The sequence below is a fragment of the Lepus europaeus genome, chromosome 8 (genome assembly GCF_033115175.1).
Source record: "Lepus europaeus isolate LE1 chromosome 8, mLepTim1.pri, whole genome shotgun sequence".
Classification (NCBI taxonomy): Eukaryota; Metazoa; Chordata; class Mammalia; order Lagomorpha; family Leporidae; genus Lepus; species Lepus europaeus.
Genome location: NC_084834.1, coordinates 124306317 through 124325978, shown reverse-complemented (window position 1 = coordinate 124325978; position 19662 = coordinate 124306317). Strand labels below are relative to the sequence as shown.

The window sequence follows — 19662 nt, the reverse complement described above, 5'->3', positions numbered from 1 at the left end:
TTTTTTTAGTTTTTTAATTTCTTCTTATTTCTCTCTCACTCTATCTCCTATTTTTTGTCTGACTGTAAAATTTCCATAGATTTTTCTTCTAATTACTATATTCTTTCTTCTGCCACAGAGTCTGTAGTTAAGGCTTTCCACTACACTTTTTAGTTGATCTATTGAATTCTTCATTACCAATATTTCATTTTGATTTTTCTTTAAAATCTCAATTTCATGGGGAAAAAGTGTTCATTCTTGTTATGTATGGATTTCTTTTCTTTTTTTCTTTTTTGCCAGGCAGAGTTAGACAATGAGAGAGAAAGAGAGAGAGAGAGAGTTATAGACAGAGAGAGACAGAGAGAAAGGTCTTCCCTCCATTGGTTCAATACTCTCTAGTGGCCGCCATGGCCAGCGCTGCACCAATCCGAAGCCAGGAGCCAGGTACTTCCTCCCAGTCTCCCATGCGGGTGCAGGGACCCAAGCATTTGGGCCATCCTCCGATGCCCCCCCGCCTCCGGGCCACAGCGGAGAGCTTGACTGAAAGAGGAGCAGCCAGGACTATTACCCGGCGCCCCAACCGGGACTAGAATCTGAGGTGCCGGCGCTGCAGGCGGAGGATCAGCCAAGTGAGCCACAGTGCCGACCTGGATTTCTTTAATTCATGGATTTGCTTCTGATTACTTCTAAGTAATCCTATGATCAGTTTTTTGAATTCTGTTTCTGGCATTTCTTCAGTCTCTTTGTTTTCACATTCTGGTATTGAAGTATTGTTGTGTTCCTTTGCAGGCATCATGTTGTCTTGCTTATTCTTGTTTCTTGAATTGCTGCATTTATTTTTAGGCATTTGTGGAGACACTTGTTGGCTTTTTTTCCCCCCTGTGATGGCTTTCATTTTTGGACTATGCCTCTATGGATGAGTAAAGTGTCTGCTCTTTCAGTGAATATCCTGAGGTGTGCACTTGATGTGGCCAGGGAGCTCTGTTCAGTGCTCCAGAGTGAGGGGGGTGTCCAAGGTGACACCCAAATTGGGTGTAATAAATCTCTTTTATTTTTTAGTGGGGCGGGCAGCAGGTTTAATCTGCTTTGTTGGTGTAGTCTTGCATTCATTTCTCTTCTCCAAGGAGGCCAATGCCTTGCCGCTAGCCCCAGTGAGTATAACATTCATTTGCACTCTCACAAGAAACGCACAAAGAATCCATGCAGTCCTCGGTGTGAGCATGAATCCCACAGCAATGACCCTCACCAGGGGATCAGGGAGCCCCACGTGTGGAGCCACCCAGAGTGACTGCCCAAAGTCTCAGCCACACCCTGCACCCTCCCACACAGCCACAGTGTTTTCACAGTCCCAGCACACAAGGCTTCCACAGTCATGAGTTCCCAGGCCCCTGCCAGTTCTCCCAGCCAGACTCAGGCACCTCCTCTCGGCTCTTTGCTGGGCACACGGACACAAACTGGCACAAAAACAGTACCTGCCCCCTCTCGGCTAGTTAGAGGATGCCAGTGCCTGGTGGTCGGGGAGACAGAAACGTGCCTGTATTTTTTTTCCCTCTATGTTGGCAGGTATGCTGTCCTTGACAGGATTCCAAGTTGGACTCACTTCAGGCTCTTCCTGCAGCTTCATCACCAGTGGCTTGGGCTGCTGCAGTCTGGTCTCTCCTCACTCTCCAAAGCTGGTGCTGAGGTTCTCGGCTGTTGTGTGTGTCTACACCCTCTACACCCTCCATGTAGATCCACAGGGTTCCTCTAATTTTTATGGAGTTTCCTCTGCTGTTTTCCCTAACTTCTTCCCTGAGATTGCACTCTGTTCACACTTTTTTTTTTTTTTTAATATCTTCCCCTAAACTAGAACAGTAAGCTCCCTGCCTATTCCACCATCTTGGTATCTCTCTCTTGATTTAGTATTTATCCATGTAGCAAAAGAAGGACTTAAATGTGTATATGTGTCTGTATATATATATATATATATATATATATATATATATATATATGTGTGTGTGTGTGTGTGTGTGTGTGTTTGTGTACACCACACTTGCATGTGCATTTTACAGAATTTAGAAAAATGCACAGCAAACCCTTAACTGTGGTTAACTCTGGGAAGTGGCTGGGGCCTTGGCTTCTGGAAGCAAATCAATAAAAAATTGCTGTAAGAATTCTCTCCTGGGGCCAGCACCATGGCATAGTGTGTAAAGCTGCTGCCTACAGTGCTGGCATCCCATATAGGCGCCGGTTTGAGTCCCAGCTGCTCCACTTCCACTCCAGCTCTCTGCTGTGGCCTGGGAAAGCAGTGGAAGATGGCCCAAGCCCTTGGGCCCATGCACCCATGTAGGAGACCCAGAAGAAGCTCCTGGCTCCTGGCTTAAGATCAGAGCAGCTCTGGCCGTTGCGGCCAGTTGGGGAGTGAACCAGCAGATGGAAGACCTCTCTCTCTCTCTCTCTCTCTCTCTCTGCCTCTGCCTCTGCCTCTGCCTCTGCCTCTGCATCTCCTCTCTCTGGGTAACTCTGACTTTCAAATAAATAAATACATCTTTAAAAAAAAAAAAAGAATTCTCTCCTGACATTAAAAGTACAAAAAAAAAGGACAAGCTCTGGCATTGTAGGTGTAGGGACTTGGAATGTGTTTTCCAGAGTCGGGGCACCCCATCTGGGCCATGTTCAGCCTGTCTGTGGCCTCAGATGGCTTCAGTAAGGCCACATACCACGTGGAGATTCAACCTTGCCCAGCAAGGAAGAGAGGAGATTTGCTCATTTGTCGGATTATAATAAGGAAGAAACCTCCCAGTATCCCACAGCAGCCTTACTCTTGGGTCACATGGGTCAGGATTGTGTTGTTTGCAAGGGAAATGACATCACCCTGATGAGCGTGGCCCAATCGTGAGTCTCTCCATGGGCTGGGAAGGGCCTTTGTGAGGACACACTGCTGTACAGGGGCTGGCACCCCCAGGAAAAAGTCAGTGTTCTGACACCAGAGAGGAGGAGGCAGGAGGGACTGGAGTAACGCAGCAGTGTCCAAGGCAAGAAATCGCACTGTTTATTTTACGTGCTCATGTATCGTTGCCATTATCAATCACTTTTATAATCGGTGCTTTTAAATATGCAGCTGTGTCCTGCCTTAGCAGGAAGGATCGTCTTTCTTGACCTCTTCATCCACGCAGCACTGGTCCAGAGGTTCACCAAGGGAGTGTTTTGTTGTAACTTGCCTCGCCATTTAGCCAAAGCAAAGCTTCAGTTCAGTGCCTTTATCTGCAAGATGGAATTAACAACTTTTCCACTGTCCAGAAATAGGCACAGGTCCAGTCGCTGGCACTGGAGTTGGGCGAAAGCTGTCTGGTGCTAAGTCAGAGCAGGGGGTGAGAGAAGGGAGCACTGTGGCCCTGGTCCAATGTCCTAGGTGGGTTCCACTGGTGCTGGAGCGGTTTTCCCACAAGTCTACCCTCCGGTTGAAAACCCAGAGCAACGAACAAGTCACTGTCAAAGATTCTGAGAGCAGTGAAGGCGGGGAGCTCATTGGCTGCCCAGCCATGCTGGGGCCTGGGGCCTGTCACCCCCACTTCCCTACCTCCCACCTCCACGTCCACTCCTTCAAGGACCCCTGTTGCCCTTTCCCCACAGACCACCCAGCCCCCGCTGCCAAAACCACTTATTTCTCTGAGCATTGAGCTTAGACATTACAAGAGACATTACAACCCATCTCTAAGGAAGGGCATTTGCACCAAAAAAGGAGCCTTTATGGATTGATACTTAGTAAAATGCATATTCAAAATGACCGAGCCTTCCTGTTTTCCCTTTGATGGACAGGGTTCCATCAGAGTTAGCCGGAGCAGTTTCACACCTGCTCCCATCATAGCTCTCATTCCTGGGGTCGGCAGCTCCAGGCTTTTCCCTCCCATCCTGCTGTGTTTCAGGCAGGACTGTGGGACTTCCCTCTCCCCATCCGGAGTACCAGGCCAGATGCACTGTGTTTCTTAGATTCCGTCATAGCTGCTTGCTGTCAGGAGCTCCGGAGCTGCTGGGATTGGTGACTCCAGGCAGGTGCCGCTGGCCTGGGTGGAACCCTGGCATCTGCCTTCGCAGGCGCCAGTCACCCTGGTGACTGACACAGGATCTACAGGATGTAGACACACTGCCCTTACTATATTCCACAACTGATCCCTTCTCAGTGCTTGCGTTTAGACTTTGGGATGATAGGAAAGTCTGCACATATTTTTACCTGTTCATTTGTGCTCATGACCACTTTGGAAAATGTCAGTTTTACACCAATATTGTCACCACCTTCTCACTGCTGCTCACCCAGGCTAAGCAAAGACTGGGATGGTTCCATACCTCACCCTGTCCCTCTGTTCTCCACAGGTCTGCCGTCGCGAGCGCCATATGGCCCAGGGGCAGTACCGGGGGACCCTCTTTGCCGATCAACCGCCGATGTTCATCTCACCGGCCAGCAGCCCTCCCAGGGCCAAGCTGTGCGAACTGGTGCACCTGTGTGGCGGTCAGATCAGCCCAGCGCCCAGCCGGGCCAGCATCTTCATTGGGCCTCACAGCGGGAAGAAGAAAGAAGCAGTCACGTACCTGTCGGAAAAATGGGTCTTAGGTAGGAACATGGGTGCAGAGACGGACGGGGCTGTGGTGGGGACCCGCATAGGAGGTGGCCGGGGGAACTCTAGTGGATGGCCATGGCTGTCGAGTGTTGACATCAGGGCCTCTGTTCTCGGGTCTTAGCCACATGGCCAGGGGTCCGCAGCGGGAGGCAGGGCATCCGAGCCCCTCCATGGTGCCTGGACCTTTGGGTATGTGGCCCACCAGAGCCATGTCAGTGTCCTGGACATCCTGCTGTAGGGCAGCTCCCAAGGAAGAGGGGAGTCTTATCAGACCCGAGGCCTTTCCCACCTCACAGTCCACTCACAGCTGCTCAGAGCCGTGCAGGCCCAGCCACGTGGCACTTGGGGCCGCCTGGTTCACACCTGGGGGTCCCTGCCCCACCCTTCTCTCGGGCAGATCTCATGATAACTCCGCTCCTGCACTCAGGTAGCAGTGAAGACTTAGAGGGCTGGTGGCTGTAAGGCCCAGGTTGTGCTGATTCTGCCGCGCCTGTGCCCAGCGCTACCAGAAAGGCTGGGGAACGGGGAGTTTGGGACAAGGCCTGACTTGGGAGGCTGTTGTCGTCTGTTGTGCCTGCTCTGGGAGATGTGTTGGGGCTACCAGGAGGAGTGGGTGGTGGTATCAGGACGGCTAGGCAGACGGCAGCCTTTGTGCCGGAGTTCGCCAGCCCGTGCAGAGCCCACTCTGGGGACAGACCTCGTTTCTTATTGCACGGGGTTTGGTAATCGTGTTCGTCTGCTCCAGCTGCCGTAACAAGATGGCACAGGCTGTGCTGTCAACAACAGGGGTCGTTTCCTCAGTTCTGGAGCCCGGAAGTCCACGGTCAGAGTGAGGTCCTCCCGAGGCCTCTCTCAGTGGCTTGCAGACATTGCCTTCTTGCTGTGCCCTCTCGTGGTCTCATCCCTGTGCATGGGTGTCCCTGCCGTCTCATTGTGGGTCCTAATCTCTTCTTAAAAGCTGTATTTATTTATTTGAAGGGCAGAGTGACAAAGAAATGGGTGGGTGGGGAGACAGACAGACACCTTCCATTCACTGGCTCATTCCCCAGATGGCCACAGTGACGTGGCCCAGGCAAAAGCCAGGAGCCTGGGTCTCCCACATGGGTACAGGGGTGCAAGCACTTGGGCTGTCTTCTGCTGCCTTCCCAGGCACATTTAGCAGGGCACTGGATCAGAAGTGGAGCAGCTGGGACTGGAACCAGCACTCACATGGGATGCCAGCGTAACCCACTGTGCCACAACACCAGGCCCTAACCTCCTGTTCTTGTGTGGGCCCCAGCAGTCAGATCAGGGCCACCCTGAGGACTTCACTCCCCCTTAAGTGCCCCTTGCAAGGCTCTGTCTCCAAAGAAAATCTCTCTCTGAGGTGCGGGGGTCAGGGCGTGAACGGCCACATCTTGGGGGGGGACACAGTTCAGCCCAGACAACTGATTCCAGGGTCAGCACGCTGGGCCCTGGTCCTCACCTGGCTTCTTCAGATGGGTTCTCTGCGTGTCCCCCCTCACCCCTGCAGCCCCACATCCTGCTTCCCTCTCCCCCTCTGTGCTCCCCCCGTCTCTAAGTCCCACACTTCTGGTTTTCCTCACCCTCGATGGGCATTATCTTTTAGCAGATAAGTAGATACCGTGACTGTCCAAGCTGCATTCACACAGAACCACGTACACTGTATGAAAATCTTTTCAATGATTGATGGTCGTCCTTTGATATTTTTAAAGTACAGAGATCAGAAGTAATTTTTTTACTGTGTGGTACAGAGTAATTTATCTTTTGCCTGGCAACTTACTTCAAAAAAATAAAAAAACACCAAACAAACTGATTTTTGCTCCAGTGCAGAAGCCAAAAGGCTGTTTTCTCCTTCTTACATGCCAAGAATACAACCTTGAAAACATCTCGTGTTCTGAAACATTGGTTCTTGTTTTGTTCTTTAAAAAAAATCCTGTTTCCAAATGACATCGCCTGCAGACCAGAGTCGTGCTGCAGGAATGGACCGTGCAAGGATTGGCGTCAGCAGCCACTGTCCACTCTGCTGCTCCCCAGGTCTGGGACCGTGCGCTGTGCCCAGGTTGGGTGACTGCTGGCGGCCTCCCCTCGCTCCCACATTCCCATCACACGCTGAGCAGCCGCCTGCCCAGGCCCTCGGTGGACTTACCACGCACAGGCCTCACTTCCACAAGGCCTTCAGAGGTCCGAGTTTCGGGTCTGGGCTTGTGACCCTGCTTTGCATCTTTCCTCTGCTGTGCTTTGTGTCCTGGTCTGATCCTCAGGGACAGTGCACGTGTGTGTGCCCTGGGCAGCCTGAGTATAGTTTGCACTACAACCCTCACCAAGTAAGACCCCGGACTCCTGGGCAGCACCCCGAATGCAGTGGGTGCCCCAGCCTGCTCTTAGATGTAAGGCCATATCTTTTTCAAATATTTGCAAGTTTATATTTTGCTTTTTTTCTTAATTGAGTTGTGATGCAGTGGCTCCAACTGTATACAGATAAGGAGATTATCTATACACACATGCATAGACCTACCGAACATGGAGCTAGTACACTGTGTTTCCTGTGCCCCCAGCCCCTGCTGCTTGCCTGTCCTCTGACCCAAAGCAAATCCCCCATTCTCTCTGGACCCCAGTTCCTTCGTCTACAAACAGAGTAAGAACCTCCACCCAGTTTGCCCCACGTGGTAGTCCGTGGAGACAGCACACAGGTGTCTACAGTGGGCACTGCCAAGGGTCCCCAAGTGACTGTGTCCGTGGGTGTAGACATGAGGCTTCGACACAGCAGTGCTGTATCTTGGAGGACCTTTTCCCTCCTAGTTAACCTTGAAAACAAAGACTTCTCTGAAAAAAATTTGTTTTATTTTAGTTGCTATACAAAGAGATGGAGAGAGGAAAGGAGGGGAGGGGGGGAGAGAGAGAGAGAGAAGACATGCTCTTGCGCTCTCAGCCCCAGTCTGCTGGTTTACTCCCCATGCACCTGTTATGGTTGTGACTGGGTGGATCCAGCTCTCTCCTGTCTGTGGGAGTCGGAGCACCCAGGTACTCTGGTGTGGGGCATGGGCGTCTTAGCAACCAGGCCAAACACACACCTGTCTGGAGAATATTTTCTTTTTGAAATGTTGTGAGACTTAGGAACTTCTCAAGCTGTTTCGAAGCAGCCATTTAAAAGAAAAGCAGTCATTCTGTGGTGAATATGAAAGGCAGTACTGAAAACGTGCCAATGAAATGTGTCCCGAGAGGAGAGGCATACGGGCTGCTGCGCCACGCAGCTCCTCTGAGTAGTTTGGACAAAAACGATTAAGTGGAAGTCGTCCTGAAAGCTGCTTGCGATGACCACTTTCACATTTGTAACTTACCTGCCAAAATGAAAACGCCGCTGTTGCCGTTCCTCTTCAATTTGGTTTGGTTTTTTTAATGGCTTCGATTTGGCCTTTGTTTTGGGGGACATAGTAAAGTCACAAGAGGTGGACCAGAAGGAGATTTTTTTTTTTTCTTTTTTAAGCCATTAGAGATTTCTTTTCATTTTGGCCGGAGGCAAAGGTGGGCACCTGGAAAGCTGCATCTCCCCCAAGGCCACCGACAGCCACCCTGGGTCCCTCTCCTTAGTCTGCATCTCCGTATGTCAAACTGAACCACCCCAACAGTCACGGACATACTGTTCTGCTTATCAGAGGTCCTCCCCCCCCCCCCCAGCCTGTGGGAGTGGGTGCATTAAGCCCCCAGCAGGGCTCAGCGTCTGGAACATAAGCCCTTTCCCCCCACCCCCAGCCCTTCCTCACACGCTCCAGGGAGGCTGGCATAGACGCTGCCGGCCTTGGAGCTGGCGGGGATTGCGTTCCCTGCTCGTTCCCCAGGGTCTGCCTTCCCTGAAACAGCACTGTGCTAGGGCCAAGACGCTTAATGAATCATTCAGCCAGGAGGAGAAGTAGGGAATCTGGGGGAGAGAATACAGTCGTGGGCACTCCACTGAGCATGAAAATAAACAGGAAAGCAAACGCAGATTCCCGGCACCAGGAAGTACAGCGCTGCCCTCACCTGTAATACTGCGGCCAGTACTCAGGCATGCTGCGTTTGAAAGCATCTTCGGATTGCTGGAGCTCCGCCAGCACTGCCGTGAAATGCAAATCCCATTTCACACGTGAGCAGGCAGGGGCCTGGGGCTGGGCTCCGATTCAGAGGGCCTGGGATGGAGCTCTGCACCGAGTGGTCAGGAGTCCGACTTGGGACTGTGGTCGCTTCTGCTCACTTCCTTTGTGCCCCTGGGTGTAATCACCCGGGCCTGGCCTGGCCCTTGCCGTGAGACGTATTTCCAGTCCATTTTATTGTGTGGGCTGCATTCATGGGATAGGATGTTCATTCATGCTCTTGCCGGAACACAGTGTAGTATTCTCAGCAGCTTTGCAAAACAAAACAGTTTAGACTCAACTGAATTTCCTCACTTCTCAGAAAGAGCACGCGGTGTGATTGACTGTCTCCCCCTTTTTGGGGGAAAGGTCCCTGATAGCGGGCCCTCCTCGTGCTAGCCTGGCCATTGCTCGCTGCCCCTGGGGCTGACCACAACAACGTGGCGCTTTGTGGAGCTTCGTACTTACATGAGCATGCGAGGATCTGCTGGAGAGCACCTGGCACAGATAAGGAAGCAGCCCCAGGGAGCAGAGGCCGTCTGCTGAGAGAGCAGAGAGCAGCAGGCGTGCCCCTCTGCCTGTGCCCGCTGAACAGGACCGCCTGCCTTAACCTCACCACGGAGCCTGGGCCCAGAGCTCAGCAGCCTCCCCAGCAGTCCCAGCCTGCATGAAGCCTAACTTGTGCTTTGTTCTCCCAAGATGGAAACTAAGGAGAACCGTAGCTACTGCAGCTGGTGAAATTCTGTCATTTCAACCTCTAGTGTGTTTAGGCTTTCTTTTTGAAAAGCATGTATGTCGTTAGCAAATTTTTTTGTTTGTTTGTTTTAATTAACTACTGGTTGATAAAGCCATAATTCAGCATTAGCTTTGGAAAGAGTGTGTTTAGCAAATGAATTTCCTGAGCTTTCGCTCTAACTGTGTTCATTGGCCAAGCAATGGTCCTAGGCGGCTATCTCTGAAATTTCCTTACCCGTCGGATCCCCCACCCCACAAGACATCCAGCTCGGCTCGCTGGATGTGAGTTTCATCAGACACACGGAGGGTGACAGCATTTATAAGGAATGCAAGGCCTGCAAACTTAGGTCCCTGTCTGTCCCTTTCCCAGCCAAAAGCATATTCCTTCACCATCGCCCTAAAACAACAAAAGCTTAGAACAAAGTAGACAGCTATATAGGTTCAACTCAGAATACGGAGTACTGTAAACACGGCCGCCTTTTATATCTGTGCTAGAAACGTGGTCGTGGGTTTGGGGAGCCAGCCTGGCCTTTGTGTGCTAGTGCTGCTCTGGCTGGGACTGGGAGCCCCCTCAGGACGCCTTTGCTGCTCAGGTCACAAAGCTGCTGCAGATGCTGTGTGGAGGGAGAATGCTCAGGTGCCCACAGCTGCCCTGCAGCTCCAAGGGGCTTGGAGGTCAGTGGGCTTAAAGGGAACTTCACGGCCGCCTCCTAACAGAATGTTGCCTATTGGTCTGGGCCATCTTTGCTTATTGACCTGGTTCTTGAACGCTTTGGGTAATGACTGTTAGAGAGACCGTCTTTGGAGTTTGTTGAACTTCAGTTCCTTTCTGGGGATGTTGCATATTAGGCAGTTAATGCTGAACCTTGGAGCTATAGGACTCACGTTTCAGGCTGAGCTGTGTCTCCCTTAAATGCGTATGGGGAATCACTAAAGCCCAGTTCCTGGTATTGTGTATTTGGAGACAGGGCCCTTGAAGAGCTGATTAAGGTGACAGAGGTCAGGAGGGTTGGGCCCTGAATCAGTTGGTTTGGTGTCCTTGTATGGAGAGAAAGAGACACCAATTGGAACTATAGCTACAGATACAGGAAGGACGTTTAAAATTATGAGGGAGAGACTGGTGTTTGACAGCCGAATTCCATATCAGTGTGTGGTGCAAATCCTGGCTCCTCCACTTCTGATTTAGCCTCATGCTCTGGCACATCCTGAGAGGCAGTATGTGAGAGCCCAAGTACTTAGTCCTTGCCTCCACGTAGTGGACCTGGATAGAGTTTCGGGATCCTGGCTTCAGCCTGGTCCAGCCCTGGCTGTTACCAGCATTTGGGGAGAGAACTAGTGGATGGAAGATCTTTCTCGGTCTTGTCTCTCTGCTATTCAAATAAAATTTTAAAAAAGAAATAAAAATTCAAAATAACAAGGGAGCATGGTGAACTATATTTTTAAAGATTTATTTGAAAGGAAGAGTTACAGAGAGAGAGATCTTCCATCCCGTGGTTCACTCCCCAAATGGCTTCAGTGGCTGGAGCTGGGTCAATCCAAAGCCAGGAACCAGGAGCTTTTTCTAGGTCTCCCACGTGGGTGCAGGGGCCTAAACACTTAGGCCATCTTCCATTGTTTTCCCAGGTGCATTAGCAAGGAGCTGGATCAGAAGTGGAGCGGACTCGAACCAACACCCATATGAGATGCCAGCACTGCAGGTGGTGGCTTTACCCCTTATACCACAGTGCTGGCGTCAGTAAAATATCTTATGCCAATAAATTTGCAATTAGGTAACATGGGTAATTTTTAGAGAATAGAAAATAAAACAATTTCAGCCATTGATAAAAGTGAAGAGTTAAGAATATACCATTCACCACCCTCAAAAAAAAGAGTAGGCACTTGGCAGGGAGGTGAAGATACTCCTTGGGACACCCGCATCCCATCGGGAAGCACCTGGGTGCAAGTGCAAGTCCCTTGCTGTTGATGTGCACTCTGGGAGGCAGCAGTTGGTGACTCAAGTACTTGGGTCCCTACCCGCCATGGGGCAGGCCCAGAATGATTTCCAAGCTCCCAACTTCAGCCTGATCCAGCCTTGGGTTGTTGCAGGGAGTGAACTACCAGATGGAAGACTCCACCCCCACCCACTGTGTGTGTGTGTGTGTCTTTCAGGTAAAATGGCAGTAAAAATATTATTAAAAAGAATTTAAAAGGAAGGTAAAAATTGTTTTATTTGCATGTGATAAAACATTGAAGAGAATCAGGAAACTATTACGACTAATCCAGCATGATTGTGCTAACAAGATCCATTCACCGAAGCCATTTGCATACCTGTGACCAGTGATAATTATAATAAGTATAGAAAAAAATAGTAAATGAATTCGAAGGCAGCCCTATTAATTGGTCAGCTTTTCCTCTCTATCATGCAATATATGACACAGGCTGCTTATGAAGAAAAGGGTTCACTTAGCTTACTGTTTGCCGGGGGTAGGGGGGGCAGCATGAATGTCCAAACACCACGGCACAGGCTCCAGCAAGAGCAGCCCCTTGGCTGCCTCACCTCTTAGTTTATAGCAGTGGTGGGAACACGTGATTGCATCGTGAGCCAGGAAACAGACAGGAGTGGGAACCAGACTTGTTCCTTTTGTAACAGCCCTCTCCAGAAAACGACCTGTGCCCCTCCCACTAGACCCCACCTCCTCCCAACATGTGAACCCTCCCCCCACCCCAAAACCCAAACCATGGCCGCTGTGACAATACAGTTCTACTTGTGTTCCCTGAATGTCCAGCAAAAGTTGGTGTGCAAAGAATCAGGCACAAAGGCAACTTGAATTCTTAGCTCATCTTTAGGAAAGCATCAGATATGTGAATGTCTCCCATCAAATATCAGAGCAGAAAAAATACATATATCAGGTTATTCATTCATTTACTCAATAAGGGTTTCTGGAGCACCTATCAGATTCCAGGCCTGCAGGTGTAGCTGTTGACAAGAGATAGTCCTTGGCTGTGGGACTTACATTCTAAGGAAAAACAGGCAACAAATGAAATTTTAAAAATGTTCTTCTATTAGAAGATGCCACAGCCAGGATCCGAGTGTCTGGAGTGGCAGTGGGATGAGCTCCTTGCCTAGGAGCTGAGTTGGAGCTGAGAACCAGGTGAAGAGAAGGAGGGGCTTGTGTGGCCCTGGCTGTTCAGGACAAGGGAGCCGGCAGGTAAAGGCTGAGAGGTCAGCGGAAGCAGTAAGTCTAGGGCAGCTGAAGCGAAGGGCGAGAGGCTGGAGGGGCAGAACATGAAGCCAGCGAAGCAGCCAGCTGTCAGCTGGACCACCGAGACCACTCGGGGCCTGGGCGGGCAATGTGAAGTGAGCGTAAATGCAAGCCCTGAAGGGTTTTAAGCAGGGGCCAGGGCCTCTGGCGCAGGTTTGCAAGCAGCAGCAGGGGATGGGAAAGGATTTTAGGCAGTGTTGGTGGTAGACTAGGGTAGCACCCATGAGGGCTATGGCACTGTAGGATTTTAAGTATAGGAATCAGAGCTGGTTGTACTTACTGTCAGTTTGGATGTCGGGCAAAGAGAGGAATGGAAGGTGAGACCTACACTTGAGTCCCAAGCATCCAGCAGAGGGTGTGTGAGGTGTGTAAAACCCACATGCCACTTGGTCAGAGGCACGGACAGACTGAGGTTTGTTCAGTCTGCAGAAGGGGGACCCCTGAGCAGAGGACAGGAGGGGCTGCTCCACTGCTTCTGGAGAGAAGTGATGCCAGCAGAGGACAGTGACACCATGGACAGCCGTGTCTCCGGATGGGGAGGGACTGTGGGAGCAGTGTTACCACTGGGCTCTACTGCTGAGAGATGCCTTAAGTAGTGCAGCCCCTGGCCTCCATGTCCTCGGAGGCCTGGTGGCTTTGTTCCACAGGGTAGTGGATGCGATGCCTGAACCACACGAATCTCTGCATCTCTGCACAGCTGTGTGGCCACCAATGCCTCTCCCAGCCCTGGACCCCTGAGCTGATTTTGTCAGGCGAAGATAAAGTTCCAACAGGGCTCCACGTGTTCTTGAAGCCTCCATACATGGTACCATGAGCCACATTTGGCTGTCGGTGGTTAGAGTTTCCTGCAGATAAAGTGACTTGCCCACATACTACAGAGAATTAGGGTTGGCAGCGTGTTGTTTCCATGTCCTGGCTATAGGACCCCACAGAAGCACAGCTGGTAAACTTGAACTTGTATACAGTTGTCTGCCAAGACCTGCCAAACATCACTGTTGGTGGTGGGGTTTCTTTGGTAAGTTGTTTTTGTTTTTTTTTCAATCTAAACGTCCTGGAGCTGTTCAAATATAGTTCACTTAATGCTCCTATTTCTCCCCAAACTGGCTCGCATTGACGTGAACCTACCGTCTGTCCTCTGGTCATGTTTTATTGGGTGTTGGAGGACTTGTCATATGATATGACACTGGAAGTTGGGGACATGGCTATCTTCAGATGCCAAATGAACCTGCATGGACACCGTCTTCCTCTGTGTGTTTACACTTGGGAACTCAAAGCTGCGAGGGGCTAGCTGCCCATGGCTCCTCTGCTGTCAGCCACCACTCAGCCATCAGATGCCGTTTTGTTCTGCACACACACACACACACACACCCCGGTGCTTCCACCAGGGTACTGCCCCAGAACTGCACGGGCAGTGCCTCGGCACAGTCACGGAGCCCACCAGGCCAGGAGTGAGGAGACAGGGGACAACTACAGATTTTTCAAAGGGACTGCACTTAGGTTTTCGGTTTATCTAATAAAATCAGTTCTTTGCTCAACACTTTGCTCTACTACAATACTGGGGGGCGGGGGGAGGACCATTGATTCATGCTTACTTCAAATAGCAGAGAAGCGCCTAGCGACCCCAGTCATTCTGCCCTTTCTTTGTTTTTCTAAAGACTTGTTTTATGTATTTGAAAGGCAAAATGAGAAAGAGAGAGAGAGATCTTTCATCCACCAGTTCACTCCCCAAATGGCTGCAGCAGCCTGGGCTGGGCAAAGCCAAAGCCAGGAACCAGGGGCTTCATCCACAGAGGTGGCAGGGGCCCGGGCCCTTGGGCCATGTTACACTGCAGGGAGCTAGATAGGAAGTGGAGCAGCCAGGACTCGAGCTGCTGCTCATATGGGATGCCAGCATCGCACTCAGTGGCTTACCCGCTGTGCCACAATGCTGGCAACTCATTATACCCCTTCTTAAAGTAACCACACTAAAGATGGAAGTATATCTCCCAGGCTTTTAAAGTACATAATTTCATAGAAATAGACATATATGAACAGAGGTATTTGAGAGATCTGGTTTTTTTTTTAACTTTTATTTAATGAATATAAATTTCCAGTGTACAGCTTATTGATTACAATGGCTTCCCCCTCCCATAACTTCCCTCCCACCTGCAACCCTCCCCTCTCCCGCTCCCTCTCCTCTTCCATTCACATCAAGATTCATTTTCAATTCTCTTTATATACAGAAGATCAATTTAGTATAAAGATTTCAACAGTTTGCACCCACATAGAAACACAAAGTGAAACATACTGTTTGAGTACTAGTTATAGCATTAAATCACAATGTACAGCACATTAAGGACAGAGATCCCACATGAGAAGCAAGTGCACAATGACTCCTGTTGTTGACCCAACAAATTGACACTCTAGTTTATGGTGCCAGTAACCACCCTAGGCTGTCGTCATGAGTTGCCAAGGCTATGGAAGCCTTCCGAGTTCGCCTACTCTGATCATATTTAGACAAGGTCATAAAAGACAGAGTGGGGTAGTAACCAATGATCCCAAGAGTGGCATTAACCAGGTCTGAACAATTATACAACATTAAGTGGGGAAGAGGACCATCAGTACACACAGGTTGGGAGTAGAGCCATTGGTGGTAGAGTAGAGGTCATGATTACAAAGGAATGAGGCCCAAGTGCGCTAGACAGGGTCTAGAACAAAGGACAGAGTCATTATTAGAGGAGCTAAGAAAGGTGCTCAGCTACAATTAAATTTTCTGATTGAGAGGCAAATAGAACCTGATAGAAGGGGCTTGATAATAATCTGGTGGGCTTTAGGCCTTGTAAGTTAAGAGGCCCAGACCTACCTATCTCTTCACATGGGGTATATCCTAAGGGAGGTGTGAACCTCCTAGGGGAAGGCACTCTGTTGACTTTCATTACTTGGCTGGCCTTGGAGGAGAGCTGGCCAGGTAAAGGCAGGGGGCATCTCTAACAAGAAATTTACAGTTCTGTCTGCAATGTTGCTGACCCTACTTGGCCGTCCCCTCAGCTGCAGTGGTCACTTTGGAAGTTGGGCTGAGTGAAGGGCTTTTCAGCTTAGAGCCAATAAGATCTGTGGCTCTGACCTGGGCATCCTTCGACTCCAGGGCAGGTCCATTTCCAGTGATCCAACTCTTGGCAGAGCTGCCAGGGCTCTTCACAAGCTGACTTCTGCTGAAGCCCAGGCTTACCACATTGAAAGCCACTGCAGTGGACTGGCCTGTTGGGTCTCTTTGAGGCAGATCACTGTACAGCTCAGCCATTCATAGGCCTGCCACCCATTGCTTCTGATGCCTAGCTTTCTTTTCCTCCTGGTTTGTGTTAAAGCAGACCAAGGGAGTGCTCAAGTCCCATCTCTAAACTTCGGTGGCCTGAACTAAGAGTCTATAGTCACAGGCATGTTCTGTAGTAGTTTTTCTAAGGTAGACAATGCCCATGAGGAAAATTATATTCTCACTTTAAAACTTTCTTTCCCTTTGGTCTGAAAGGGAGGTTTTTTTCTATTTACTTTATACTTCGCTGATGGCAAAGTAAATTTAGCTATGAGATTATTATTTAAGTTCTTATTTTGGCTATGCTATTACAGAAAAATGTTAGCCATCTCTTTTATAAGGTCTAAAGATTAAATTGTGCATCCTACAGATTCCTTTATAATAGAATTAGTTTCCTACCTTGAGGAGAATAGAGAAATGAAAGAACAAGTTGGGCTTAGAATAGAGAAATGAGGGAGCAAGTCCTAGATCCTTGCTGACAATAGCAATATCACATGAATACTTAGCAAATAGTTTCAACCATTAGATAACAACTTAAGAAAACATTTACCAGAAGGTCCAATGCCTTCTATAAATTTTAAGAATCATGTATTTGAAAACACCTCTTAAATATCTAACATGGTGTAGTTTGTTTAACCAGTAAACTTAAGCACAACCATATAAAATATTTTTAGTTTCTTTCTACCAACAAGTATAAAACATAGGATGCAGAGATTCAGGTCACACGAATTAAAATGTATCTTTGATTAATTTTAGCAGCTTAAATTTATGGACAATCTTATCTATAAGCCAATTAAAATAAAACTCTTAATAAAATTTTCCTATGTGGACATACAATATGTACACACATATAACATAGCATAATAGACCAATATAGCAGTTTTAATAATAGCTTTTAAAATCTTTAACTCTTTTTGTAGATTGCCATTGATTTGAATTGCTTTTTCTTTTTAGTAACCTCAGTTAACCATACTTCCTCTCAGTTGGTACTGTTAATACATTATTGGCTTCATCTGTTTACAGAGCCATCCCAAAGTACTGAATACAATAGAAGTGGCTGGAAAAAGTCCATAGGAACCTATAGGAGGACAGTTAAACACAGAACCAGCAACGCTTTAGTTTTATGAGCAGCAAATCATATATAACTGTGGATGACAAAAGACTTTAAGTCTCCATGTTTAAAATGATAAACTCATCAACCCACAAGAGGCACTTGCTTACTTCACAGTATTTTTGAAAGCATCTTAGATTTCGCATCCTGCCTGCCCTGCCCCCTTCTACCTGATAACCTGCCAGGTGGAGGCCCTCACCCCTCCTGCTTCCTGCCTGATAAATTTTCCACAATCTCCCAGGTGCAGCCTAGTATCTGCATCTCTAACACCCTGCTCCCTTCCTCTGGTCTGATAACATTTGCATCCATAAAGTCCTTTGTTTCAGACCTTCAAGAGAAGTTTTCTATTTACATCCAAAAAGCCCTTTGTTCCAAGAGGAGCAGAGGTGGGGAAGCAAGACCCATCTCCTTAAAAACCCCCAGCCTCAACTGGACTGCGCGCTCAGCTCTCTGCATCTTTGCTGAGCCGCAGGCCTGGCCTGGTCAGGTGTAACCTCTCCACTCAAACCTCCCTCCTCCCTCCCCCCCCCCCAGTCTCTCAGGATCTGTCTGGAGAGGTGCCCATCCGTCCTTACAGATGTTCCTTCCTAATAAACCTTGCTGTTTTATCTCCCACTAAAAAAAAAAAAAAATCTTAGGATTTTACAAGTATTTAACCCTTTAGGCCTCTGGGGCTTTCTCATTAAGATAACTATCATGTCTAGTAACACAAGATCATTAGACTTTTAATTCTCAAACATTTGTATTAATAGCATTTTCCATTATACAAACTTAAAATTTGGTACCATGTCACATCTTGACGGTACTTCTAATATAATCCAAATAGCCTGATTAGTTGGTGTCTCTATAAGATGAAAGACATAGGTCCTTTGATTTTTTTCAGTTGGGCCCAAACTGGAAAAACCGAAGTCCAAGATTTACTGGAAATTTTAGAGACCAGATTGTTTGGAACTTTGATTTTTTGAATGCCTGTCAAGAATGCCAAGAAGGCTCAAAATCCAAACTATCTGGTTGAAATAAGATTCCTTAAAATCATGACATAACATAGACCAAATTTGATCATTGTTACAAGGTGATTATTCAAATCTTTGAAAATAAGCACATATTTAAATAACCCATAGCTCTTAATGAAAATTCAGCTGTTTTTGAACAATTAGAATTTAACAGACATCAAGAGAACATAATAGATTACTTTAACACATTGATCCAACAGAGCATCAGAGTTTAATTCTATGTCAAAGAGAAATTGAGCTTCCTATGATCTTTTGCTGTGAGGTTTCCTTCCTTTACCTTCTTTCATATTGATGACCATGTTTCTGTGTTTCTGTGTGTAACACATCTTTAAGCATCTTTTGCAGGGCAGGACGAGTGGCAACAAATTCTTTCAATTTCTGTTTGCTATGAAAAGTCTTAATTTCACCTTCATTCACAAATGAGAGCTTTGCAGGATATGATATTCTGGGCTGGCAGTTTTTCTCTCTTAGTACCTGGGCTATGTCTCGCCATTCCCTTCTAGCTTGTAGGGTTTCTGATGAGAAGTCAGCTGTGAGTCTAATTGGAGATCCTCTGAGAGTAATCTGACGTTTCTCTTTTGCACATTTTAGAATCTTTTCTTTCTGTTTCACTGTGGTGAGTTTGATTACAACATGTCGTGGTGAGGATCTCTTTTGGTCATGTTTGTTAGGGGTTCTATAAGCTTCCTGTACTAAGATGCCTCTGTCCTTCTCCAAACCTGGGAAATTTTCTGCTAGTATCTCACTGAAAATGCCTTCTAATCCTTTCTCCCTCTCCATGCCTTCAGGAACTCCCAGAACCCGAATGTTGGGTTTTTTAATAGTATCCTGTAGATTCCCGACAATATTTTTTAGATTTCTAATTTCTTCTTCTTTTCTTTGATTTGACTGTTTCCTTTCCTGTTCTCTGTCTTCTCAGTCCAATATTCTCTCTTCTGCTTCACCCATTCTGTTTTTAAGGCTCTCTAATGTGTTTGTCGTTTGATCTATTGAATTCTTCATTTCATTATGATTTCTAGTCACTATCAGAGTTTCTTGTCCCACTAGTTGTTTCATTTCATTTTGATTCCTCCTTAATATTTTATTTTCACGAGAGAGATTTTCTATCTTGTCCATGAAGTATTTCTGTAGTTCAAGAATTTGTTTTTGAGAACTTCTTAATGTTCTTATCAATTTTTTGAGATCCGCTTCTTGCATTTCTTCTATCTCATCATCTTCATAATCTTGAATTGGGGTGTCTTTTTCATTTGGGGGTGTCATAGTGTCTTCCTTGTTCTTGTTAGCTTTTTTTTTTGCATTTGTTGTGTTGGCATGTTGGAGATATTTGGTTTCTTCACTGTGGTGTTTTTTCTTGTTACACTATGGCTCTATATTAAGTGGACTGTCTGCTTTCGGTGGAGCCTTAGAGGCTTGAGATGAGTGTGGACTGAGAGCTGTGTTTGGTTCCTCAGGGTTGAGGGTGTGTCAAAGGTGACACTCCCAGGTTAGGTGTGGTAAATCTCTCTTTCTTTCTTTTTTTGATTCAAAAGGGAAGTAATTCTGCACAGCTGAATGTAATTGGAGGTAGTTAGCAGGCAAATGATATACCC

The 19662-nt window shown here is 47.8% G+C and overlaps 1 protein-coding gene across 6 annotated transcripts in view; it reads left to right on the top strand.

Annotated features, from left to right (window-relative positions):
- The window catches only part of MCPH1 (microcephalin 1), a 288454-nt gene that overhangs the window by 224566 nt on the left and 44226 nt on the right, over nt 1-19662 (top strand). For all 6 annotated transcript variants that reach the window (XM_062198844.1, XM_062198847.1, XM_062198850.1 and 3 more), the window contains one exon: nt 4330-4567. In XM_062198844.1, coding sequence (XP_062054828.1) covers nt 4330-4567 — 238 coding nt within the window. The remainder of the gene's footprint in view (nt 1-4329; nt 4568-19662) is intronic.